The sequence below is a fragment of the Cucurbita pepo genome, chromosome 10, assembly GCF_057944985.1.
Source record: "Cucurbita pepo subsp. pepo isolate OVF chromosome 10, ASM5794498v1, whole genome shotgun sequence".
Taxonomy (NCBI): Eukaryota; Viridiplantae; Streptophyta; class Magnoliopsida; order Cucurbitales; family Cucurbitaceae; genus Cucurbita; species Cucurbita pepo.
Genome location: NC_141807.1, coordinates 2,424,066 through 2,440,279, shown reverse-complemented (window position 1 = coordinate 2,440,279; position 16,214 = coordinate 2,424,066). Strand labels below are relative to the sequence as shown.

Below are 16,214 nucleotides of genomic sequence, written 5' to 3'. Positions count from 1 at the left end.
ATCAGAATTTGTATTTTAGTATTAGTATGAGAAATTTGGTTTAGAAAAGATGGGTCAGAATTAGAAGGAATATGGAAAAGTCAAAGTCAACTTTCGTCCAATCATATCGACCAGCTCTATTCTAGAACTCACAACATTAATAAATCAATCGAATTATTATTAAAAAGGATAAAAAAAGGTAAGAAACTTGGATGTCATGATTCGGATGTCTTGCCACAATATCCTAAGATTAAGACTTACATGTCATCTTCTTAAAGGAAAAAAAGAACAAGATTTCATATCATCCCGAGTCTGAACAAGTCTAGTCTTTCGGTCTACTAAGCTTTCGTTTAGTTATATTTTTTATTTACTTCATACTTAGTTCATAGTCAACATAATTAGTTTCATAATATATCAACTAAAATTCATCAAGAAAATATTTAATTTTATGTTCCTGTATACATCTTTAAACAAAGCTAGCCAGACTAATCATTTCTAAGAAAAGAAAATGCTACACTAATAATCAGACCCAAGCACAACCATGACATGAAATCCAACAAAACAGCAGGCAGCTTGACAGTTGACCTTTCTTGCTGCCCGTTTCTAAAATCCTTAGCTGCATGATGTCAAGAATCACATAAAACCCCATATTCTCGTGTGCATTTCATCATTCTGAGATCATGACTATAAATCAAACAGACAGACTACTACAATCCCACTTTCACAAACTTCTACATTTTCAATTTCATAACAGTCGTACATACCTCAATCAGAATCAGACGAGGATAGTGAATGTGGATTTAGCGCCAAAACCATTTTTGAAAGTGATTCTCCCATGTCTTCTACTTCCTCTCTTCCAAACCCCCAACTTCTAAGCAATGGGGACGCAGACGATCCTTGTACCGTTCCATGTCTTAGAAGATTTGTTAATCTTCTCTCTAAAAATGGCAGTATAGCACTGCTAGAACGTAGCCGAGCTGCAATGGGAATGGAATGCACGTCAAGGGATCCCCTTGACAAAGCACCCGAGATTGGAGTGGTCAACAATTGACCATGTTGGCTAATCAGATTTCCAAAGATTGAAGGGAAAGGCAAGGGTATAGGCAGAGGACATTGAGCTGTTGATAGATGGCAGTGCATTGGCTTTACTGTTTCCCCTTCATAAGCAGCACAAATTTCATCCTTTACTTCGGAGACTGAAGCCCGGTCCCCTCCTAAAGGGGTAAAATCAAGTTAGAACAATGACATGACAACATTTTAGTTTACCGTTAGATTGAGATGTCACATATTCTATATTTCCTTCTAACAAGATAGTTTTGAAGACACGTCTTCAAATGCGGAACCAGTGCATCTTGACTAAGCCTTATAAGAATACCTGGTACTAATTTAATGTAATACATACCCGATCCAAACACTCCATGCACGGCCATGTATTCCAATGCCTGCAAATCTTCTGCATCTTCTGTTACCTCGGGTGTCAAGGGCTGCAAATTTTCCAAGAATGATTGGCCCAAATGTTTTCCTGTATTACAGATTGCAGAAGAACCATCAGACCAATGATAAAAAGTTCTTTTCGGAAAGTAAAAAAGAAATGGCAGAGTATATACCAAAGACAGAGGGCGCCGGCATAGCAACATCCAAAATGGCCACCATATTTTGCCTACCTTGCCCAGCTAACATCCTTACCAAGTCATTGATATGAACTGCACCGGAAACATAATTTGAATCTGTGGTTGCACCATGGGCTTCCATTCGTAAAGGAAGACCAATGGAGTGTAAAGCAGCAGCATATACAGCACTACAGTGGTAAGGCTTCTGGTCATCAATGCAGAGATGCGTGGTAGCTTTGCCTTGATAAATGTAAGAACGATTATCAATATTATAACAGAGAATAATGAGAAAAAAAATTGGATGAAGGTTCAAAGATTTTTAAAAAGATAAGAAGAAAAAAAGAAAAAGAAGAAACTTAGAGAAGAGAAGAGAATCTCCACCAGAACAAATTGCAAAATAAAACTTATATTTATTATCCAAAGGAACGAGCTGCTGATGATCAAGATCTTAGCATCTATTGACTTCAAAACAATGAATGAGTAAACGGAAGTGTTTCCCAAAGCAATCTTGAAACTCTAAGCAGCTATGTAATGTCAAAAGGGGAAAAAATAGAGACAAAAGAGTGATATGCAAGAAAAACTTCCAGCCATAGTGGCACATACTTCTGCTCAAACTTGGCAAACCAACTGGCACATAAAGCTGACAAAAAGATGATAGTCTTGCAAATGAAACTGCATCATGGAGATTTCTAGAAACTATCTGCTTCTTATTTTCACGAAGCATGTTAGAAGAGCTAGGACTTCGAACACTATAAAGTAAAACTGGGGTGTTTGAATATTCATCTGCAACGCTCTCGAGAAAATCCCCAGCTATTGCCGAAAAACCTCCTGAGTCATCAACTATGAACTGAAAACCCTGTAAGGATCAACAAAAGACCATTACTCAACAAGGAAGAAAAGTGCAACCATTCTAGCTCAAATTTTGTATTAAAGGTCCCATCATATTGGGTGTAAAGAATCGACTATAATAAAGACCCAGTGGCATATGGAGTTCACAGTTTAGGATTGGAAACAAGTAAACATTAAGTACCAATGTTTAATATCCAACCAAAAAACTAACAAACATAATACAGCAATGCAATGGCCTATAAAGAGGAGTTGTAGATTCGAATTCCACACTTGAACAATGCCAACAAGGAAAAAGCAAAAAAGAAAAATTGATAACACGTACTTGGATATGGTCACATTCCTCCACAAAAAAACGAAGCCTCTCATCGATTTCTTCACCTTGCGAACTCCAAGAGAGAGATTCTTTTCCAATTCCATAATTGTCGAACTCCTGAACGTCCATCCATAATCCATTTAATTGATATAAGCTTTGAGGGTGGTAGTGAACCTTAGAGAAGTCTGTCCAAAAGGTGACATCTTTTTCTAGGCATTCAACTATATCCTTGTCCTCAATTTCTCCCCGACCACTACTTTGACCACTTACTACGTTCTCCTGCTCTTCTTCAGATAAACTTTGCAAGAACAAGTTTTTCTTACGTGATTCAGTATGCTGAGTGGCAACATTACCACGCCTGCAGAATAGAAAGTACACATTCAATTTCATCAAGCACCAGAAATTTACTTCAAGATTACAATTCAAATTAGATAATAATGAAGCTTTCAAATGAAGTTATAGGCCAGATAGTGCATTACCTGATTGAAGAAACAAAATTTAACCAAGATCATTATGCTAGAAAGTTATAGAAAAACTAAGTGCTAAGAATAAATATAGGAAAATTTACACGGTTTCTGGAGTTATTGGTTCATTGCACTGCAACTGTAAGTAACAAGAAGTCAATTCATAATGTAAGAATATCCTTAGAAGTCAGAACTTTTTATCTAATATAAACATAAGTGCATCTATCTACATGCTGATACCCACATAAGAGCAATGTAAAACCATCGATCTAGGAGCTTCTGCTGTTAGCTAGAAGAATCGATTGAAAAAGAAATTATGTCCACATATCTTTTAGACGAAGAAGTGGAATAAATTGGAATACATATATCATATATGCATGCACATTAATGTATTATTGTCATGGGTGTCTTTAAATGTGAGGGGAGAAATATTCACTCTTCAACTTCGATAACGAAGATCTCACCATGTGACAATATTAGATGGTGTATCCGCATCATCATTATATAGAGTGCCACGTGCACTTACAGATCCTAAGCCTCCTGCATATTACAAGTCAATCAGTTTATGTAAAGAAGAGAGTCCATTTTCGGTCTCTAAAGACAGCAAGAGTATACAAACTTGAAGGAAGCAATAATAATAATAATAATAATAATAATAATAATAATAATAATAATAATAATAAGTCTTATTGTCGCGGCAAAAAATGAAGGAGAAAACCACCAATGGAAGTGTACAGCCAAAAATGAATACTCACAAATAATAGCACATCGTGGGGAAAGAATGCATAAGCAAATAATTTATGTAACAGGGAACCAGGGGTGGGGGTGGTTTGCAACTCAAAAATTGTATTAGCATCATTGGACTTGTCTAATACCTAGAAAAAATAAAATTACTTTATGACAAAGTTGATCTCAAGCATTGATTACAGAAACATACCTTTAAAGCCAACTGAAACTAGGCGTGGAGTATACGTAAGTACACCCTGCAAAAAATTTCAGAGAATAGAAAAAAAAGTGAAACAGATGGAAAAAGTACAGAACATTAGCTCCATTAGTGAAGAAAGTTAATTATAGTAGAAAAAAACCTAGCACAAATATGTTACAACTTTGTCACATATGGTTGGTTGGGAAAATACCACAGTCTATTCCGAGAATAAGAAGCAAGCATGAATTGTTACAGAAAATATAAACTTAGACCTGATGTACTTTGTCTCAAAATGAAGCTCTTAATCAACACATGGAATAATACATTAGTTGCATTAACTCAAAGAAAGACATTTACGCATTGTATGTTGATTAGTACGCTTACGACATTGTAAGATGTGAAGTGACAACTCTATAACTTTTTTTCATTTACAACATAATGTCAAATATTCCACCTGTTGTGTCTCACCAGAACGGTAGAGTACGTCCATATTAAGATGTTGATTCTTAAACACAGCATCTCCAAGAGGGTCCGCAGCCAGGCCAATCAACTCATCCTTCCATCAAGATTGACGTAAATTTAGCTTGGCATGATTAAGGATAGAAAAGAAAAATATAGAATCTAAAATCCCAGTGGTTGGGAATCATTCAAGTAATATAACTTGAAGAAGTATTGCTCAGTACTTGCAAATTGAAATTAACAGTATCAATTCCACTAATACTTGCAATAAACGTAATGGAGGATAATAGGGCAGTGCGGGGAGGGGTGTACCTGAAAGTTCCAGAAATGAGAACCAACGAAGTTCGCAAATTCTCCAACTTGAACAGTCACGACTTCCCTCATAGTTCCTGCCACAAAGAAGAATTGGGTGAAAACCCCGATGTCTTATGAACATTAGCGAAGGTCCTGGAGTATCTAAGAATGACGCTATGTTATAATGGAGTATTCAAGACTGATAAAGTATGTAAAAGAGATGATGTTTTCTAACCTGTGAGCTCGGAGGGATTTTCTCACAAAATTTTCAAGATTTGCGTCTGCTGTAAGACAATAATAGAAGAGAAGAGAGTGGCTGGAAAACGATCAGTGACGGCGGGTACTTGGTGAACGAGAGCTAAGAGCGTTTTCTAGTGGAGGAGTTGACGAAAATAGGAGGGAAAAGAATGTATATATTACAGAAGCTGCCGTGTGTGGAAGGAAAGGATCAACGCCGTCGCAAGATTTCAGCGTCGATAGAGTTCAGAGGACACCCGTGCGCGCGAGCTAAGAGAAAGAAGGAACTGAAAATTAGGGATTTTTTCTTCAAAATAAGCAAAATTAACATTTCAAAATTAAACTATCATTTTATTATTATTATTTTTTTTTTTTTTTTTTTTTTTTGCAATTATCCGAAAATAAAAATAAGAAATTTAAGGGGGCAAAGTTTAGTACAGAGATATTTGCTTAAATGACATAATTTAATGTCTTTTGTCTTTGTTTTTTTTTTTTTTTTTTTTAATTACCCGACCATGATTATCATCTTCGACTCATACTAAGATGCATAGATTTGGCTCAAATTTATTGTTCATATTATTAAATACAATCCATAAAGTCGGTTTTGACTATGAAAGACACAATACACTATAAAATTAGATGAACTTGAAATAAAGATGATATTTTATGTGAAAACTCACATCAGTTTGAGAGGAAGACGAAACATTCATTATAAAAGAGCGAAAGTTTCTTCCTAATGAACACGTTTTTAAATCGTGAGGCTGACATCCATACATAACATGTCAAACCAAACAAATTTCGTATCTTTTAAAAAAAAATTTGAGCTAGTCTAAGAATGGTGTGGAAAAAGAAAACCAGCTCAATTTAAAATAAACAGCTATAGAAGTGTTGATTGTGAGGTTTTTAGAGTGTATAAATGAAACCCAATGTGAAGAACATTCATTATGAGTTGCACCACTACTCCAAGGCTTTGATCGATGCGAGAAGAGGGCCAAAAGTTTGTCCCTCTGTGTTCTCCATTGCTTTATTTATGGAATGATGCTATATTCCATTAACAATTGGGGGAAGGGAAGATGGCACCTACGTGCTTCACAAGTGCTCATCCACCACATGGCTGCTTGATAACATGGTGAGAATCCACGTGAAATGCAGCTTCTCTTATCAATTCCTCAATGGAGCAGAGGCCTTCACAATCAGATTGTGGCTCTCTGTCTTGTCAGTCCCACTCCTATTCTCTTCCTTTAAATTCCCATTTCTCAAATTGCTATCTATTACTCACAATTGGGTAAAGAGGAATAGAACTGTGCCCATTACATATATCAGAACAGAACCGTGTGAAAACTTCCCTTTAATGAATGCGTTTTAAAATTCAAAGGAGAACGTCCATAAGAGAAACGACAATATCTACTAGCGGTGACTAGGTATTGCTGGACAAGAAAAGCTCAAAGATAAGCAATATCTACTAGCAGACAGTAGGGTAAGTTGTTACATGGATAATAGATATGATACATATAAAATATCTAGAGGATGTTATGTCGGTGAAATAGTCGATTTATTTGTTGTGCTGAGCTCCATGAACATTGAAAATTTTAAAAACAAAATAACTTACCCTTGAAAAAGATAAGTTTTAGGAGTAACATCCTCATCATCCAATGCTTACTTCCTTGCTTGCTACACACAAACAAAGAAGAAAACATAAACAAAGAAGAAAACTTTGTAAGTTACAATTATTACCTTACTTACTCTGTCGTGTCTACAAAATTAGAAATTTCAAATTCCCCATTTTGTATCCATTTCTCTGCAAAACTTGTCGGAACTGAAACATCCCATTCGTTTACCTATCTTCTTTCCAATTCATCACACATCTCCATGTTTCTGAATCCTTCCCTTCCAACTATGGCCGTCCGATTTCGCATCTTCTTCCCCTTCCATACTCTCCCCTTCGGTTATGGACAGAGCTTTTCCAGACCCACCGCCCTGGAGTGGCCCATCTGGAGATCCCGCCTGTGTACCACTTGTCTTTGAGTGGTGCTCGCCGTCGTGTTCTCCCGGTATCCACCCCTCGCCGCTTGAACCTTCCTGCGGGGCCAATTTTCGAACGTGAAGCCTGTACTTCTGCTTCGAGAAAGATTCATCACAAACAAAAAGGCTTCTACGATAAGAAATTAATGATTTAAATGGAACCCAGAAATTAATTTATGTTTTTTTTTTGTTAATCCTACTTGTAAATGGCTTTTCACTTCGTCGTTGGTGAGGCCGTCCACCTGCATCAATTCCTTTATCTGTTTTGGCGTTGCCACTGCGGAATTGAAATAGATCCATTAATTGATTCTCAGATGTAAAATTCCCAGAGAATCAAAATTGTAAGAATTTTTTACCTTGAGATCCGCCGAGTCGATGCAGTGCGTCGATGAAACGCCGGTGGAGCCCCGGCGACCAGCACCGTCTCTGTTTCCTTATAGTCTGCTGCTGTTGGGACAATTTCGTCTGTCCATTTATTTGCACCGCCGGCGAAGACGACCCAGAAACAGCAGCTCTACCGCTCCGTCCACCGACGCGGCCGTTCTTGACGGTCAAATTAACATTAACAGGAAAAGGATCGGAGATTGTTGTCATTAGAGTAAGTTTTGGGACTTCTGAAACCGCCATATCTTCTTTTTTGGATCTTTTAACGAAATTGTTTTGATCTTTGAACAATTCGAATGCTCTTCGTCTTTTTTCACAATCCCAGTGTTCGATTTGGGTCTGTGGCACGGACCGATCGTCTTCATCCCCATCCTGTAACGAAAGCTATTTAAATCCATCCCGAAAACCCCCATATTGAGGAATAAGCTATTTAAAAGTTACCAAGTTCATATTCGATTTGGCGTTGGAGATATCGTCATCAACAAAATTGAAATTCGTGTTCCACAACTGAGCAGAACTCAACCACTTCCTCCTCTCGTTTTCCCCGTCGGCTTGATCGGAGCTTCCCTTTAATGGCATAAACTCTTCAATCACCGGCAGCTCCTTCACCGACTGAAGCTGCAACACCTCCTCTTTCAACTTCAAAATAGCTGCAAACCCACGAATCAAAACGTGCAAAAAAAAAAAAAAAAACCCAAAATCCCGAAAACGACAACAAATGAGAGAATCCAAAGAGACCCACCATCTTGCAAGAGAAGAACACAGAGAGGAAGCTCCCGTTTAAAGGCATCGATCTTCCTCATTTCATCTTCCAATCTCTTGACATAATCATCGAGCGTGGTGCGTTTAGTGAAGGAATCGGAGATGGATGAGAGTTGGAGAAGGATTTGGGGTATGGTTTTGGGTAATGAGTCCAAGGACAAATCTAGGCTGGGTTCCATAATCGATTACTGGGTGTGTCGAACTGTGTGTATGTTTATCTGGATCATTTGCAAGAAACAAAAATAGAGAATGGACAGAGAAACAGAGAGAGGGAGAGGGAGAGGAGATTGTATTTATAAACAGCGCAGATTCAGGAGGCTAGGATTCGAGGGGGGGAGGAGTTTTTGATTGATGACGAAACCGGGTCGTCGCATCTAGTACAACAATAAATCGGCGACGCGGGGAAATTAAATCGAATCGGCCTGGTCGAGTTTCCGAGTCTGGTGGTGTTGGAATCTTTGGATTCTCTAGATCATCGTCATGCGGCGAATTGTTTACTTTTTTATTATTATTAGTTTTTTTTTTTTTTAATAAATTAAAACAATATTTATATTTAATGTCTTAAATTAATGCGTCTCTTTTTGAGATTTCCAAAAAGAAATTTCTACTAGATTCTTCGGTGGGTGGGTGGGTGGGTGCGACAGGGGAGAGGAACCGTGGGCCGAAAGCAACGCTGTCTTTGACTTAAACCGTAATTTTCTCTCTCATTTGACGCCATTTTTTATATTTATTTCAATTTATTTAGTATTTATTCTTATAAATATTATTAAATTCATTTAACTATTTCAATTATATTTATAATATGTGGATGAGGAGAGAATTCCACGTCTTTATAAAAAAAATATTCTATACTCCTCTCTAATTGATTAGCAATTTCACAATCCACTTCTTTTAATATCTAACGTTTTCTTTTTCAATCGATGTGGGATCCTCAATCCACATCCTGCGGGCCCATTTTTGCTGACGCATCGTCTTGTGTTCACATCATTCGAGGTTCCGCCTTTTCGCTGGCACATTGCTCGATATCTAGCTCTTATATCATTTGTAACAACCTAAATTCACCGCTAGCAGATATTATCTTTTTTTTGTTTTATTTTTTAAATTCTTCCTCAAGATTTTTAAAATACATTTGCTAGCGAGAGTTTTTCACCTTTTTATAAGAAATGTTTTGTTATCCTCACCAAAGAGACGAGATCTATAATTTTCATTATATGTATAGTTGTCAATTGTTCTGTAGTGATTTAATGTCGTCTAATTCTTAAATAATATAATCTCTATAGTTTTCGACAACCTTGCAATCTTCAAACCCATCTCCAGTTCTCAACTTGGCTCGGTCTCTTGGTTTGGTTCGGTTCGGTTCAATCTAGTTTTAAGTTGGTTCGATTGTTTCTTTGATAGCGAGGGAGGAAATAGGGTGAAAATGAAGGGTGGAAAATGGTTTGTTGATCCCACTAGAGTGGCAAGGAGTTGAAAAAGTATGGCTCGACATCTTGTGTGACAGGGGAGAGAATTGGACACGAGGATAAGGCATTTCTTTTTTAATTGGACACGAGAATTGGACACGAGTACTGTCATTGTCACATCTTTTAACTTAATACCTAAATATCTATGCAATTTAATTCAAACATAATAATGTGATATTGTGTGTTATTAAACTAGATTTAATGATTTATTATTTAAGATATGAATGGAAAAAAAAAAAAAAAAAAAAAAAAAATAGGAGGAAGCTGTAGAGTTTGAGAATCACACAGAGAAGCACGTAAGGCATGATGGAGTGGTGTCGCTGTCGCCTTCACGAATCTGAAGGTGTGGTGTTACACTGAAGAAAGAAGCAATGGGTGTGGTGTTACAGCTTTTGAAGGCCAAATTTGAAGGCCATTATTATGCCCTGTTACTGCTCAATCAATGGACACCATTATCTAAATCTATACGACAACAAACAAACAAATCTGTAATTGAAGATTAAACATTGTTGATAATCAAATAGGAAAGGGTGGGTACAAGATCCTCCTACTCACTAACAAACAAGCTTTTTGTTTCCAAAATTAGATGCCACTAATATTGTAAACTAAACAAAATGGGAAATGTACTCATTTATGACATTTATATTATTCATCTTCAAAATAAAATTAGATATACCTTTTGTTCAATATTAAATAATAAAAATATAATTTTTAAATTTCTAAAAAATAACAATTCTTACTATTTTTTAGAATATATTATATCATAAATACACAAATAAAAATTTAAAGCTACAAGACATGAACGTTTCGCCACAATCACTTCTATTTTTTCTTACATTTTTTAGTGCCCACTGTCTCCCCTATCTTTTAATATTTCGTTTTTTAGAAAAAGTAAAATAATAATAATAATAATAATAATTTTAAAAAAAATTACACATTTTATTCTCTCCTTTTCATTTGTGATAAATCTACGTGTTTCCCACTCTACATTTCTACGGCAAAGAAATAAAAGGGATCTTTTTATTCGTTTTTCTTCTTGCAACCATTCATATTTGTTGACTAAGTTCATTTAATTTAATTTAATTCTTTTTTATTCGATTATTATATATATATATATATACATTAGTATCATCCAATGTTTTAAACACGTGCGAGATTCTTTTAGTATACATAAGTTAATTCATTAATATAAACTTTTAGCCAATATTGTTACTTGCATTTTACAGAAGAGTTACGAACTAACAAAAAGTAAATAAATAAAAGAAATGAAAGAATGGTCATAAACCCAGCCACTCCAGGTTGGTTTCTTCCTGGTGCACTTTGACCTGTTTGGCAAGGTGGGGAGCAACCGTTTTCAACCACTCTGCAATCTCTCCATCACATAACAGCTTCAACTTTTTCAGATGTTGGATTGACAATGGCAGCTTGCGCAAGCTTGAGCAGTTCCTCATGTCAACCTTTTCTAATTCATGCAACTCACCAATCTTCTCAGGAAGCTTGGCTACACCGACACAGTTCGATATATCAAGCACGACTAATCCCCGAAGCTTTGTCGTTGATTCGGCCAACTCTTCCAAATGAATGCAGGATCTAAGCCTCAGTGTTCTTAGATTAATCAGCTTTCCTATGTCTTCTGGCAAGGAACATAGTCCATGACAATTTGTAATACTCAGCTTCTCTAACCTCACAATTTCACACACCCCATTGGGGATTCCACTCAAATCTTTGCAGAAGTCAACGGATATCTCCACCAAGTTTGGCATCAAATCCCAGATTTTGGTTTGACCGAATTTACACATAAAGAACGATATTTTCTGCAGATTTACCAGTGGTTTCTGGTTTGGATTACTGAAGAGAGGAACCGAAATCCGTTCGAACCTCGTTCGTTCGAGACTTGGTAAACAGTTGAGTGGTTGATTATCTTCACTTGTCATCTCAGTTGGAAAAGAGTCAAAATTTGAGATTATCAGAACTTTCAATTTAATCATTCTGTTCATGAATCCAGGCAAGTTGTAAGTTCTTGAATGAATATTTAGAATCAGAATCTCCACTTTAGATGCTTCCATGTCAGGCCAACTTGATGAGAATCTCTCATCTGCAACATTCAAAATCTGTTCTTTTGAGTTTGAAGTAGTGAAAGTGAAGAACACAAAAGAAAAGACAGAGAAGGAAAGACCTGTGGTTATGGATATGAGGCGAGCATTGGAGGGATGCTTCTCTTGATGTACCCACCATTTGGGAACATCATTTCCATTGATATTCAAGAACAATCTTTTTCTTTGTTCTATGGGCTCCAAGTTCATCAAGTGGATAGCCAAATCTCTAAGAATATCATGCTGTGTGAACCAGTACTGTTCGTAGAACTCATCATCATATCCATATTTTCTGATATGAACAACCAACCCCACAAAACGAATCAATATCTATTCTGTTTACATCAATACAACCGAGAAAAACACGAACCTTGTCGTGACAGAGTTAACTAAACTCCGAGAGAATAGTTCGTCGAGGGTGGCCATTGCTTCAGTTTCATCTTGTTCATACAAAACTCTGCAAATGTCAATGAAGGTTGAAGCAGGGATTCTCTGGTTTTCGCGAAAAGAACCTAAATCCATGAAACTCTCCTTGATTACCATCTTATCATCCAACTCATCCAGGCTGCTCTGTAGGCATTCAAGAAGCTCTTTCTCAGAATCAAATATGGAGCCACTTCTAGACATGTTCCTCCCTGTCACCTTCCAAACCGACGTCGGTCTGCGGGAAAGCGACGTTCCGATTACCTTCAGAGCAAGAGGGAGCCTCTTGCATCCCCCAATTATCTGAAATTCAAACTCAGCTGTTTATAACATGATAGATATATAAAGGTAAAAGGTATCAGATTACAGAAATATGCCTTTTTGATGGTTTCTTCATCAGGGAGCTTAGAACTTTCTTTCTCAAATGATGCTGCGAGGAGAAGAAGTTCGATTGCATTCTCGTGGCTCAAAGGTTCCAAATAATAAGACTCACTAAATCTTGGGAAAGAAAACCTAGAAGTGACCAAGATCTTGCAGTGAGGCAATTGGAGAAGCTTGTGAAGAAGGCCTTCAGCTTCTGGCCCGTTCCACACATCGTCCAACACAATCAAAACAGGATGATTTTGAGCTGCTTGCTTCAGCCACAATTCTAAATAGCAGAATGCACGCTCGTCGTTTTGTGAATCAGGCAATTGCATGCCTCTGAGGCTTTCAATTATGTTCTTAAATATGAGCTTCCAATCTGGGTTTCTTGAAACTACAACAAACAAGATCTTCCCCTGGAATATATCTACTAAGACGCTAAATTAGAAAGCTCCAATAGTTTAATTGAAGTTCATTCCCTCAGAAAGAATGATTTTGGCGTACCTTTGATTTCTTTGTCGTGGCAAAACTTCGAAGCCAGTGTGGTTTTTCCACAGCCTCCAGGAGCTGTCACCACCACCATTTGAGCCCCATTTTTGAGAAGCTTCAACTTCAGCTCCTTAACTGGCTTCTCCAACCCAACAGTTCTTTCTCGCAGCGGAGGAACCAGACATGGCGGCACAATCAAATCCATAGCCTTGCTCGACCCACCTCTGTTATCGAGTCTGCAAATAATCTCCATCATTTGGTTCATCATCTTCAGATTCTTCTTCTGGTCTCTAGCCATCTGCAACAACAAAACGTCCATGAAGCTTCGGAGTGCAGAATCCAAATCCCGAAGCTTTTGTGTGTAAAAGGGTTTCTTCAGATAATTAAGATTCCCCAATTTCACATCGCCGCATTGGAGAAGCAGCCGCTTCCCTTCATCCATTAGACCCCTCAACCTCTCCGTTTCTTCTCTTGAGATATCGAGGTACTCATTAAGCTCATCAATTTGCTTCACCAAAGGGGTTATAGCATTTAGCTTTGAACTGATATCCTTAAGAACAGGATTGAAATTGATGGCCCTTTCGCCCAAATCCAAGACCGCTTTGAACAGCTCCCCAACTACAGCCCCCAAAGCAGCTCCACCCACCAATTCCGCCGCCATTTCTTTTCACCGATCAGCCAAACCCCTCGTTCTGGTTTAATAATCTTTGAAAGCAGCTCCATCGAATCTTGGGAAATTTCAAACATGGTGGGATGGGAATGGAATGTTGGATGATGGAAGTCCCACCTCGACTAATTTAGGGAATGATCATGTGTTTATAAGTGAGGAATACTAACTCCATTGGTATGAGGCTTTTTGGGATGAGGCTTTTTGGGATGAGGCTTTTTGGGGAAACCCAAAGCAAAGTCATGAGAGCTTATGCTCAAAGTGGACAATATCATACCATTGTGGAGAGTCGTGTTCGTCTAACATGGAATCGTTCCTCCCATGTATTAAAGCCTATTGAGTTGATAAGAAAGCGCATATTTTTGTTTATTCTGTTTTTGGGTGTAAATGCTTTCAGCTCCATCTTCAAGGAACAAAGAACAGTGACCGCATAACTTTTAACTTCTCTCAAATTAAGATATAAACTTGATAATTAGGCTAAATTGTAGTCTTAATTGAGAATACTTTCCACTTTAATTTTTTTTTTTAATATTGTCTTAAATTAAAAAAAGAAAATCAAAATTACCTTAATGAATTAGTTTTGGATAAAGAGTTTAATACTTTATTTCAAAATATGATTATACCTTTAAAAATTTTCATCAATACAATGATTATCTAACACTCACACCTCTTTTCTTTCTTACTCTCTATTACGCTTCAATCTAGAACTTGAAACTCCACTTTTTTTTTCTCTCTCTTTCTTACTCTCGATTCTGTGTTGGTTGGAGTGATAAACGAAACATTTCTCCTCTCCCCAACAGACGATATGTAACAGGCTAAGCGAACAATATTGCTAGTGGTTGGCTTACTTGGACGGTTATAAATAGTATTAAAGTCAAACATTGTGCAACGTGCGGATTGTTAGATCTCACATTGGTTGGAGAGGGAAACGAAACCCTCTTTATATTAGGTAAAAATCTCTCTTTAATAGACAAGTTAAAATAGTGAGACTGATGACGATAAATAATGAGTTATTAGCAAAAAGATGGAACCAAAAAAAATAACGTGTAAGCACAACAAAGTTCATTCATTTAAGAAGAATGTGTAGCTTTGAGTCGGTTGTGGTGGTAAAAAAGGAAGGGCAATTTGGTTTGAGTGCGAAGGTCACCATAGACACTACAACTACGACCAAAGCTCATAACTTTCTCAAATATTGAAGCAAACTTTCTTTCCGTATTATTTGTAATTTACCATAATTCTCTAAAATTTTAACCACCTTTTAAGGTTTCTAGGTATAAAGAAGATGATGTTGTATGTACTGAGTATAGTAAAAGGTGATTTAGAGGTCAAAAGGATGGAGCTGAAGAGTAATCAATCGTGCTGCAATCATGGTAACTGCTCCTGTGGCATCAAAGTCAGTGGTGGTGGAGAATAACAAGAGAGGATTCAAGAGTCATTAAAAATAAAGGGGGAGGGTTGCTAAATAGAAATGGTAAAATACTAGGAGAATATTTGTTAAAACCACACACTAAAATGGTGTGAAAGTTGTGTATTTATAATCAAATAAATTAACCGAATATGAAAAAAGTAATGAATGGAAATAGCAATACCTTACCTATAATGAAAGACAAACATCAAATATCAAATAGGATATATATGGTAAGATGTTAGCAACTGCAATCAAAGCTCACATCTTTTACCATGTTTTTCTCTCTGATTTCAACATGTTGAGTTTTGTAACATCAATTTGAACGTCAAATCGGTTTTGGTCCTTTCCAATTCATCACCCAATTTGCGAAGCTTTTTGGTGTAATATGGGACCTTGGGATACCTGAGAATACTTCGATCCACAGCGTCGCACTTGGCAATCAGTTTCTTCCCTTTATCTATCAGTTGCTGCACGTTCGTCATGTATTGTGGGAAATCGAGGAACCCACCATGCTTCACCTGTTTGATCTCAGAGCTTAGATTCTGTAACCGGTATCTGATATCTTCCCGCACACGTTTGAAACGAATCGCCCTTTCCGTCGAACTCAACAACTTTTTCAGCATCACTTCGGCGACAACACCCGCAATAGCCCCGCTTATCAGACCGTCCACCATTTCAAAACCCAATAATTCCCTTCTCCAAATTGAACCCAAACTGGAAACATATGATCCCTCAAACTCCAAAATATAACCCAACAGGACGCGTCTACCAACTCTTGGAGTTTCCTGGCTATGTCCAAACATTTCTTTTTTTTTTTTTCAATATAAAAAGAATTATTTTGTTTGGAAATTGAAAAGTACTCGGAGTTTGATGGGAGGGATTGAACGTAAAAGGAATTTCATTTTTTTCATTTTTTCATTTTTTCTTTTTAAATTTAAAATCTTATTTTCAATATATTAATTAATTAATTAATTAAAATAAATCAATAAATCAGATCCAGTCACTGCATT

The 16,214-nt window shown here is 37.0% G+C and overlaps 3 protein-coding genes across 7 annotated transcripts; all 3 read right to left on the bottom strand.

Moving 5' to 3' along the window:
- Positions 1–381: 381 nt before the first annotated feature.
- On the bottom strand, positions 382–6,881 carry LOC111803136 (plasma membrane, autoregulation-binding site, misato segment II, myosin-like, tubulin/FtsZ protein). Of its 2 annotated transcripts, none has more exons than XM_023687419.2 (11): positions 6,740–6,881; positions 5,129–5,400; positions 4,912–4,988; positions 4,595–4,696; positions 4,153–4,198; positions 3,680–3,755; positions 2,761–3,109; positions 2,193–2,445; positions 1,587–1,829; positions 1,382–1,501; positions 382–1,193 (listed from the first exon to the last, which is right to left on the bottom strand). In XM_023687419.2, the coding sequence occupies exons 3-11, from the start codon at positions 4,981–4,983 to the stop codon at positions 745–747; spliced, it is 1,710 nt and encodes a 569-aa protein (XP_023543187.1). In that variant the 5' UTR covers positions 4,984–4,988; positions 5,129–5,400; positions 6,740–6,881; the 3' UTR covers positions 382–744. The 2 variants fall into 2 exon arrangements, with proteins under 2 accessions (XP_023543187.1, XP_023543188.1); XM_023687420.2 differs by having other exon boundaries at positions 4,609–4,696.
- Positions 6,573–8,793, bottom strand: LOC111787002 (myb family transcription factor EFM). Of its 3 annotated transcripts, XM_087127711.1 has the most exons (6): positions 8,279–8,793; positions 7,978–8,186; positions 7,509–7,908; positions 7,353–7,429; positions 6,969–7,248; positions 6,573–6,801 (listed from the first exon to the last, which is right to left on the bottom strand). In XM_087127711.1, exons 1-5 carry the CDS (start codon positions 8,475–8,477, stop codon positions 6,988–6,990), a joined length of 1,146 nt encoding a protein of 381 aa, XP_086983837.1. In that variant the 5' UTR covers positions 8,478–8,793; the 3' UTR covers positions 6,573–6,801; positions 6,969–6,987. The 3 variants fall into 3 exon arrangements, with proteins under 3 accessions (XP_086983837.1, XP_086983836.1, XP_086983838.1); XM_087127710.1 differs by having other exon boundaries at positions 6,573–7,248; positions 8,279–8,792; XM_087127712.1 differs by having other exon boundaries at positions 6,573–7,245; positions 8,279–8,790.
- Positions 8,794–10,958: 2,165 nt separating this feature from the next.
- Positions 10,959–14,228, bottom strand: LOC111804383 (putative disease resistance protein At5g66900). 2 transcript variants are annotated; one of them, XM_023689166.2, is made up of 6 exons: positions 14,108–14,228; positions 13,145–13,895; positions 12,655–13,067; positions 12,225–12,580; positions 11,938–12,146; positions 10,959–11,856 (listed from the first exon to the last, which is right to left on the bottom strand). In XM_023689166.2, exons 2-6 carry the CDS (start codon positions 13,788–13,790, stop codon positions 11,039–11,041), a joined length of 2,442 nt encoding a protein of 813 aa, XP_023544934.2. In that variant the 5' UTR covers positions 13,791–13,895; positions 14,108–14,228; the 3' UTR covers positions 10,959–11,038. The 2 variants fall into 2 exon arrangements, with proteins under 2 accessions (XP_023544934.2, XP_086984088.1); XM_087127962.1 differs by having other exon boundaries at positions 12,655–12,926.
- Positions 14,229–16,214: the final 1,986 nt, after the last annotated feature.

Bases quoted from the DNA above. Each gene is read 5' to 3' on its own strand.
- LOC111804383 (XM_023689166.2), bottom strand. From the start codon at position 13,790: ATGGCGGCGGAATTGGTGGGTGGAGCTGCTTTGGGGGCTGTAGTTGGG. The intron at 13,068-13,144 runs GTACGCCAAAAT...GCGTCTTAGTAG, and splicing joins CCACGACAAAGAAATCAAAG to ATATATTCCAGGGGAAGATC. The intron at 12,581-12,654 runs GCATATTTCTGT...TTTGAATTTCAG, and splicing joins ATGAAGAAACCATCAAAAAG to ATAATTGGGGGATGCAAGAG.
- LOC111787002 (XM_087127711.1), bottom strand. From the start codon at position 8,477: ATGGAACCCAGCCTAGATTTGTCCTTGGACTCATTACCCAAAACCATA. The intron at 7,909-7,977 runs GTAACTTTTAAA...CTTTCGTTACAG, and splicing joins CCAAATCGAATATGAACTTG to GATGGGGATGAAGACGATCG. The intron at 7,249-7,352 runs GTAGGATTAACA...TCTTTCTCGAAG, and splicing joins AAGTGAAAAGCCATTTACAA to CAGAAGTACAGGCTTCACGT.
- LOC111803136 (XM_023687419.2), bottom strand. From the start codon at position 4,983: ATGAGGGAAGTCGTGACTGTTCAAGTTGGAGAATTTGCGAACTTCGTT. The intron at 4,697-4,911 runs GTACACCCCTCC...TCTTGATGGAAG, and splicing joins CTCATTTCTGGAACTTTCAG to GATGAGTTGATTGGCCTGGC. The intron at 4,199-4,594 runs GTGGAATATTTG...AATTTTTTGCAG, and splicing joins GTTCTGGTGAGACACAACAG to GGTGTACTTACGTATACTCC.